Source organism: Arachis duranensis, chromosome 2, assembly GCF_000817695.3.
Source record: "Arachis duranensis cultivar V14167 chromosome 2, aradu.V14167.gnm2.J7QH, whole genome shotgun sequence".
In the NCBI taxonomy this organism is placed as follows: Eukaryota; Viridiplantae; Streptophyta; class Magnoliopsida; order Fabales; family Fabaceae; genus Arachis; species Arachis duranensis.
In genome coordinates, this window is record NC_029773.3 from 10,690,944 (window position 1) to 10,699,838 (window position 8,895).

Consider the following 8,895-nt stretch of genomic DNA (forward strand, 5'->3'; position numbering starts at 1 on the left):
CTGTTAATTTTAATATTTCTAATTATAAAATTAAAAATAGTATAAAGATTCAATTAAAAAAATATAGAAATTTAATTATAAATTTGATAAAATTATAAGACTAACAAAGTAATTAAACTAAATATATCTCATATATAGGATATGGGTTTGGTTTTTTCTGGTTTTATAAAAGCTATTTTGATAGATGATCCATAAATCCTCTCTAAGTATTCATGGATGAGCCTAGAAGCATGTCATATCCTTAATTAGTAGATTGAGGAGTGTCAAACTCATTTATACTTTTGTTAACACACAATAATATAAAGGTGATGATGATGGAGTATTTGGTTTAATTTCAACAAGTATATAATTTGTGTTATTTGTCCGCATGAATTTTTACTAAAGAGAATTATTGAGTCATATGTTAATATGGTTTTTGGTACAAGTCATATGCATATAAAAATAAAATTAACAATACATCCTTCTCACCTCTAAATTAGACTTTTGAAGTGTGAAAATTGTAAGATTGAATATTTAAGGTGATACTACCAGGTGAATTAGAAGTCTAACATTTATTAGAGATTTAGTCACTAATTGCTAAAAGGGTGATGTTAAGTAACCAAAAAATAATTACAATATAAAAATGTCACATAAAAATTTTCATTTTTTTGATAAGTAAGTGACATATATTTTTTATCATTTATTTTTTTTATTACCTACTATTTTGCTGCATGTTTGGAGTCATTAATGTTCTTTCCCAGTTTCTCCCAAATCAAATCCCTAGCATCTCTTAATCACATTATTATCCATTAAAATGCAATAATTCTCTGCAAAAATTATGAAAATTAAATTAAAAATTTTTAACAACTTCTACTATATTCTGCAAAAAATATGAAAATTAAATTAAAAAGTTTTAACAACTTCTACTATACAACTTATATTTTACATATAGACTATTAAAAATAAAATATAAAATATAAAATATAAACAAAAATAAAAAATAAATTTTTAAAAATAATTATTAACTCGTCATATTAAAATCAATAAATAAGCATACATATGAATATTAAATAAAAATATTAAAATAATTAAAATCATGATCTATTAGTGCACATATGAGATAATTTGAAAAATACAATAAGACGTATAATTTAAAATTTGATAATATTAATTATAAAAAATTATTAATTATAGACATCATATAGGTATGAAATTATGAATATTATGAGTACAAATTATGGATGTTATTAACATGAAATAATGGATGTTATGTGTATGAATCTATGGATGTTATGAGTAAATTTATCAATTGAATAAAATAATTTAAAAATTTGATATTTTTTAAATTCAATTATGATAAAATTTAAAAATATCTGTCTTAATTTTATAGTTACTTATGCAATAACTAGAAAATGATATGTGTATGAATGTAATATCTAATAAACATGAATTTATTTTATAGATGTTAGTTGTATGTAATTATGGATGTTTTGTATATAAACGTATGAATGTTATGTGTATGAACTTATTAGTTAGTACAATATAATTATAAATGTACATAAAAATACACCAAAAAAAATTAAAACAGTTTTTATCATACCTCATCAAAGCTAGTGTAGTTTTCATATTCTCGAAAATTGATTGACTGGCAATAACCTTGTCAGGTGAGTCTATCTGTTGTTTAAATTCTTCAACACTTTGTACCATAAATACAGTATTAAAATCGAATTCAAATGTCAATTACAATGATAAATCATAACTGTTATTAATTATTATTATTAATCTTTATATGAACATACCAGAAAAACTATATATGCTATTACGTTTGTCTTAGGACAATTAATGTCATATAATCATTTTTATTTTATTCTTAAATATAAAAATTAAATTATAAAAGAAAATAGTAAGTATTGATTACAAGAATGCCTAATAATAAGAGATATGATATTATAATTAATATTATTAATAAGTGGAGTTGATAAGAATATGATAAGTGAAATGATAAATAGAATGATAAGAGTGTGCTAAAAAATAAAACTGTTATTAAATGATGTAAATAAAGTATATTATAAAAAATTTTGGCTAATTATGGCTGAAATTTTTTGGTTACCAAACTTTTTCTTTGCTAAAAATTAGAATGAATACTCAATCTGATTTATGACAATTTTGTGAATGATTAGAAGATCTTTAAATGAAAAAAAAATACTTTTTTCAATTTTTGATATTTAATTTTACGATCTTTTTTTAAAATATATTTATATGATATATTAATCATTAATATATTTTTTATTTAATTTTTATAAATAAAAATAATTTAAAAATTAATAATATTTTTTAATTTTATACGGTAAATTTAGCTAAGTATTTGAAAAAAATAATAAAAAAATAAAAATAAAAACTAAACGGCCGTGATAGTTATCCTTAAAAGACAACAGAACTCCTGATAAAATAAAATTTGTTAATTCTAGTTGGTTTTTAATAGATAAATCAACAGTTTAACATTTAACATAATATATAAGCTTATTCCGTTAATACAGATAAAAAATATTGATAAAAAAACTAATCAATCTTATAAAAATAAAAATCAAAAACCAAAAAATATATTTATCTTTTAAAGACTTTATTATCTTTTAAAATAATTATCAGCAACTATTTACGATTTTTTCTCTAAAAACTAAGGAGGTGAAAATTGTCTCATACTTAATGAAGATCATTAAAGTCATATCGCCAAATACCATGCAACTAGTAACACATAGTAAATACTATTTAAGATGTTAAATGATTTCTTTCCCAAAACAAAGATGTATACCATCTCCGGATTCTGATCGAAAAGAATGGTTAAATAATGGTGTTATTTCACCATAGATGCAAAGGATGAAACAACCAGATATCCTTAGAGAATGTTTTTTCTCCTTCAGCCTATTATTAGCAACACTGCAAGAGTGCCAACAACAGCATAGGAAAAATCAAAAGTTACTATAAATAAATGTTAGTTCCTGCCGTAAACATCAGGTCGTTGTAGTATAGTGGTGAGTATTCCCGCCTGTCACGCGGGTGACCCGGGTTCGATCCCCGGCAACGGCGTTTCTTTTTATTGCTCACACTTGTCTTCTTCATGGTGCAAACTTTTGGAGGAAAATCTCATCAAAGAATCGTCTTCTTCATGGTGCAAACTTTTGGAGGAAAATCTCATCAAAGAATCCAAGGCCCATTTGATGACGTAAACACATTACCACATCCACTGGTATTAGAAGGGTTCAAGCTACCATCAACTTTAAGCTTAACCAGCCAGGTTAATGGAGAAAATGTGCTTGGATGCAGAAACCAAATGAACCCTCTCTTGGTATAATTGAAATCTCTAAGACTCTCCCCCGAGCAAATAATGCAAGTCGAAGTACTCAGTAGGAGGTCATTTTCTTTCTTTCATTTGAAGAGGCAGAAGAGCTCATAGTACGACATGGTATCTTGTCCATTATTTCAAAAAAATCCGATACTAATTCTCTTCAAAGGAGGACCAGCATTTAGTTCGGCTATCTTGGCTTTGTGATGCCATTGGATTTCAGTGTTTTCTCCTACAATGAATTGTCCCATGTAGTTTCTTATAATAATCTCCTCACCCGAAGAAGGTTCATCGTAAAAAATTGCATAAACTGATTCTTCTTTCTCATGATTAAGTCTCTTCCTTCTCAGTTACTCACTGAGCTTAGTAATGATCCAATTCCTCGCTACATGCGATGTTTGATAAACTGAAACTGATTGTTGGGTTTAATGTCATTCCTTGCAGCAATTGTTTCATTTTTATTGCTTAATTGGTTATATACTTATATTTTAGTCCCAATTTCACTAGTATTTTCTGTTTCTTGTTCGTTCTTGTTGAAATGTATTACTATGCTCATTGTCCTGGGATTCGAATGCTAATCAATTCATCATGAAGCAACAAACTTTACCTAAACTAATGAGGTTTCAAGAATCAATTGTTGGACTATATTACACGATTTTAACATTCTACATAAGCTATGCAATTTAGTTATCTAAACACAATAAATTTATCAGAATTCTAAACGATAATCCAAGCATAATCATTTTAGCAGCTCTTTAGTACAAGCCTGCGGAGTAAAAATGAATCTCATAAGAAAAAATGTTTATTTATTGAAAATGAAGCTGTCACCATATGTTCATAACAATGGCTCAACTTGAACATTTATCTAATTGAAATGAGATACAGTTCTAGGGCATTCATTAAGGAGCCTAACATGAAAAAATAAAATAAAATATGACGTGTTTATATCCGGCTACTAAGGGGATTATGCTTCTGAAACTTAAAAATCACAACATACAATATATTGCACAAGTATACATTGGAAATTAAAGGGCATGAGATGATCAGTTCACAAGCACATTACAAAGCCGTCTCTCAATCTTCCTCCGCTTCTTATCAGGCTCAGGACACTGTAAAAGCAAAAAATAAGATTAAATCTTCATGTGTAACAATTCAAAGCATAGCAGGAATTAAGCAAACTATGTTAGTTTATTTAATTCAATTTTCTAATGTGGGGGATTAAAACAAAAAACCAAACACTTAAGAAATCATCTGTTTCACTCAAGAAAAGAAGTACTGTAAAGCAGCTTTATGTTTTTTCCTTTGTGCTTTACCTCATCCTCCAGTAAATAAGGAACTCGAACTCTTTTCGAGCCATCAGGTAGACGTTTAGAAGGTGATTGGTTCTCCATAGCAGTAAAGGCATTGCAAACCTGCATACAAGTTATACAAATATATTTTACATCAGCACCATGGAGGCATGGAGAAATAAACCACAAGGTCACAGTAACTATGCTCAATTCATGAACTGGAAATTTGTTCCTTAAACATAACTCAGACCCAAAATTTAGTACATTAATCCATAAACGTATAAGGAAAATAGTATGTGAATAACTGTTACCTGACTTTGGATGGCCCCAATTAACATATCTTTACAACCTGATGCATGCACATTTTCTAACGTGGGGCACTGAAGCAGCAGTCGTTCTGAGCCAATTAATTCAGTTAGAAAAGAAAAATCAATCTTACAATTTTCAAGAAATCACTGGAAAGGTTAAATAAAACTTTCAGCCAATAATAACTAAACAGGGAAATGAAATGATACCTGGATGCAAATTCCTACAAGAATTTAGATTCAGATCATTAAGCTGTGGACAATTTAAATATAGGGCCTGCACAATAATTGAAAGAAGAAATATGAAGATCCGAAGCCAGGAAAAATAATATTTAATAAACATATTCAGCTTAATAAAACTCACATCCAAGCCAGAGCAACCCCATAAACTAAGCTTCTTTAAATGGCTATGTTTGATAATTAACTTTTGATTTGTAAGGTGCATATTTGTGCTGGATGTTTCCTGTGGTTTGCAATTGTCTTCATCAGTGGTTGGATTAAGTGAATCAGGATCACATATGGTCATGCCGCAGTCCATAAGCTCAAGAAGCGGAAGCTGAGCAGTAGCAAATTGAATGCCACCTGAAAAATGTTAGAGTAGATTAGTAAGCAGAAACTCAAGCAAGTACTAGAGTTTTGTGAAGTAAACGAACTTATAAGAGGAAATTACTTGAAGTCACATTAGGACAAAGGGCAAGAAGGAGTCTTGACAATGTTTCAGGGAACACATTGCAAATTATTCCTATGCCACTGTCACTTATGCCAGATCTGTGATGAAGGATAATCATTAGAAATATGTTCCAGAAGTGTAAGAAAATTGAGAGGGGGGAGGCAAACTACAATTAAATGTTGCATTGAGTTTTACTGTATATTTTTGTATGCATGCATTGAGTTTCATCCAAAGCTTGTCAAAAAGGTGAATGAATTAAAGTAGGTACAATACATACCCACTGAGATCAAGCAATTCTAAATTAGGGTAGCTAGAAGCAATAGCAGCAACAGATGCATCAGTAATTTCAGATCCGAGAACAAGAGAAAGCATTCGCAGCCCCCTGATGATTCCACATTTAATGAATTCCAATAAGTTCACCAATCAAATGGATTTTGTATCACACATCAACTTATCATAACAAAATAGAAGAAAAACAAAACTGAAATGTTCATTGAATTTATGACAAATAGGCCTGACATAGCATGTTTATCCCTGTCGGATAAGAGCCTGGGATTTCAGATATGTAAATTGAGGTTGGGAATAAATTAAGGTTTGATCCCAAAGTATTCATTGCAAATTTAATTATCTTTGTGTGTGAATCTTACTTACAGGTTACGCTTTTATAGTTATTATATGAGTCAGTTTCATTTGATATACATCCTTTGACATTACACATAAATTGGAAGTAGGAGGTCTTCCATCCGGAACTTGTAGATGTTTGATGCTTGCACAATATGTATGAATTAGTAGATGTAGAAAGTTCAGAATATTGTGATTAAAACTTCTATGTGAACAAAATTTGTTAATCACAGTCGGAAAATGGAGTTCAAGATTACAAACCTCAATTGAGCAGCTGTAAGAGCAAGCACAGCAGCATGAGAAAGCCTCAAAGCAGCTATATGTATATTCTGCAATCTTGAACAATTTCTGCCCAATCCTTCAATCATAGTTGTTAGATCAGTACTATCATTTTCTTGTCGAGAAAACTCCAACGAAATCTCTCTCAACTGGGGACAGTTAAATACCTAACATTTCAAAGCAACTGTTAGTAACTAAAGTTCCCTTTCAATGCCTGCTCAGTTCTATCAATCTAAAGTTTGATCACACCATACAATATCAAGAGGAGAAAGGAAAGGTAACAATCACCATTTTAGAAAGAGAGTGCAGATCTGACAGCCAAAGGGTAGAAAGACTAGCCGAACAGAGGACAAAGCCACCCAGGTTAGAACAACCTTCCATCTTGAGGCATTTGAGGCTTCTCTTGTCAGCAACAAACCGGCCTAACTCACCCCTGGTTTCTCATCGTTGAACAACAAATAAAGCAAATAAGCATAAAGCAGCAATCCTTCGTATGGAGCTAAGGCTAAAGCAACTTGTAGCTTGTAGCATAAATTCAGAAGGGAACAAGTAATTGAACATAAATTAAAAATAAATGAAGACTTTCACTTATGAAACAGAAATTAACAGGAAAGGACAAACCCAATAGCTACTACAGTCTCGAGCACTTATCAACAAAATGTAAACCAACAATGGGGCAAAACAAAAGTTGCACCCTCTACTTATAAAAACAGTTTCACAATATACAACATAGTTCTTCACGGCTACAACCAACATTTACACCACAAAGCAATGTTAACACAACTTGAGATCCAAAATCGTACTAGAAATTATTTAGTTACTGTAGATTTAGCTCATTAATTTCTAGGGTTGACGCATTGAATCAAAACAACATTAAGGTCACATTGTATAACCAAACACCTTAACATGAATCACATATGCAGGTGTTCAACAACATTAAGAACTCATTTTCCACTAAAACTAAAAAAAAAAAGAATGAGAACACGAATAATACCCATTGATCCGATTGGTTGCGCCATCAGACATCGAGACCTCCATATACTCCAGATTTGAACACGAAAACGCAATGCAAGCCAGCATCGTTGAGTCAAAATCACTGCAAAAACCAAAACGAGTTAGATTCATGAATAAACCAAAAAAAAAAAGTGTTAATTTTACGAGCTAGCAACGAGATAACTCCCTCTTTTTTTAATCCAATCTTCTTTTTACTTTATCCATTTACTACGGTTTCTCTTATAACCATTCCCATGATTCATTCATATTACAGCAGCGTTAGTTTCTTCTTGCGATTCTTAACTACCAATTTCAGATTCAAAGCTTCGACACATTTTAGATTTCGTTATTTATTATTTATTATTGCTGTTATTCGATCGAAATCAAAACGCAACGATATCCAAAATCTGCTACACAAAGTCACACCTTTCCATTCTAAGAGAGAGCCTCACGATCCCAGGGCATTTCTGCAACATCGATGCCACAAAACCGACGTGAACGTTCGCCGGAACCCTAAGTCTCAACTCCTCCGCCGCCTTCCAAAGTCTCTTGGCAGTCTCCCTCCATCCCTTGGAGACCTGCGCCGCCGCCAACAATCCCACCGGCGGCAGCCTCCGAAGCACCTCCCACCGGAGACTCGCCGGCAAACCGCACGAATCCAAATCCAAATCCAGATCCATTTTCAGATCTAGATCATCATCAGCGTCCGCAAACGAATCACCAACCGTTCTATCCTCCATTTCCGACGCATCGATCCCTCCGCTGGAAATGGCAGCACCACCGTCATCGAAATCATCGAATGACAGGGCACGGCGGAGGCGAGACGGCGCCGCCTTCCGGAGCGCGGATGCGGAGGAAGATGCAGAAACGGCATAGTGAGACGAATCGGTTGATATGGCGGTGGCAACGGCGGTGACGGCGGCAGAGATGGGAGTTTTCACGTTACAGACGTGACCTTTCTTAGGTTGGCCACATCGGCCACAATTGTAATTGCCACGCTTCTTCCCGCGCTTACCGTCGGAGATATCGACGGCACCACCACTCGCATCCGGTGGTGGCGGGGCGGCCACCTTAGGGTGAGAGTGATGCATTGTGAGGTTAGAAATTAGAGAGGGAAATGCAAACGCGAATGCGTCCATCTTAAAATGCATTATAAAGGAAGGCGGGAACCTTGCGCGCCTTTATTGTTTTTTTTTTTTTTCTTCTTTCACCTTTTTTGTTTTCAATTTATTGTCTTAAAAAAAGTAAAAATAAAAATTTAGTTTTTGTAGTTTTGTGAAATCAGGATTGAGTTTGAATTTATATTTATAGATTTTAGTTTTTACATGTTTATACTTTTTTTTTCAATCCTTGACTTTTTTTTGTTGAGAGTATAATCATGAAGCTAAGGTTCATCAAATTAATTGTCATTTAAAAATA

The 8,895-nt window shown here is 32.1% G+C and overlaps 1 protein-coding gene and 1 non-coding gene across 2 annotated transcripts; one reads left to right on the forward strand and one right to left on the reverse strand.

Moving 5' to 3' along the window:
• The first annotated feature begins 2,991 nt into the window (after window positions 1–2,991).
• Window positions 2,992–3,063, forward strand: TRNAD-GUC (transfer RNA aspartic acid (anticodon GUC)). Its single transcript has one exon. It is a non-coding gene; the product is annotated as a tRNA-Asp (tRNA).
• A 1,045-nt stretch (window positions 3,064–4,108) lies between these two features.
• On the reverse strand, window positions 4,109–8,582 carry LOC107473464 (F-box/LRR-repeat protein 17). Its single transcript, XM_016093027.3, has 11 exons — window positions 7,903–8,582; window positions 7,478–7,579; window positions 6,772–6,916; window positions 6,466–6,650; window positions 5,861–5,965; window positions 5,584–5,681; window positions 5,278–5,495; window positions 5,124–5,190; window positions 4,920–5,005; window positions 4,633–4,731; window positions 4,109–4,428 (listed from the first exon to the last, which is right to left on the reverse strand). The coding sequence occupies exons 1-11, from the start codon at window positions 8,565–8,567 to the stop codon at window positions 4,363–4,365; spliced, it is 1,836 nt and encodes a 611-aa protein (XP_015948513.3). The 5' UTR covers window positions 8,568–8,582; the 3' UTR covers window positions 4,109–4,362.
• Between the last annotated feature and the right edge of the window lie 313 nt (window positions 8,583–8,895).

Bases quoted from the DNA above. Each gene is read 5' to 3' on its own strand.
- LOC107473464 (XM_016093027.3), bottom strand. From the start codon at position 8,567: ATGCATCACTCTCACCCTAAGGTGGCCGCCCCGCCACCACCGGATGCG. The intron at 7,580-7,902 runs GTGTGACTTTGT...TGGTTTTTGCAG, and splicing joins CTCTCTCTTAGAATGGAAAG to TGATTTTGACTCAACGATGC. The intron at 5,006-5,123 runs GTATCATTTCAT...TAATTGGCTCAG, and splicing joins TTGTAGGAATTTGCATCCAG to AACGACTGCTGCTTCAGTGC.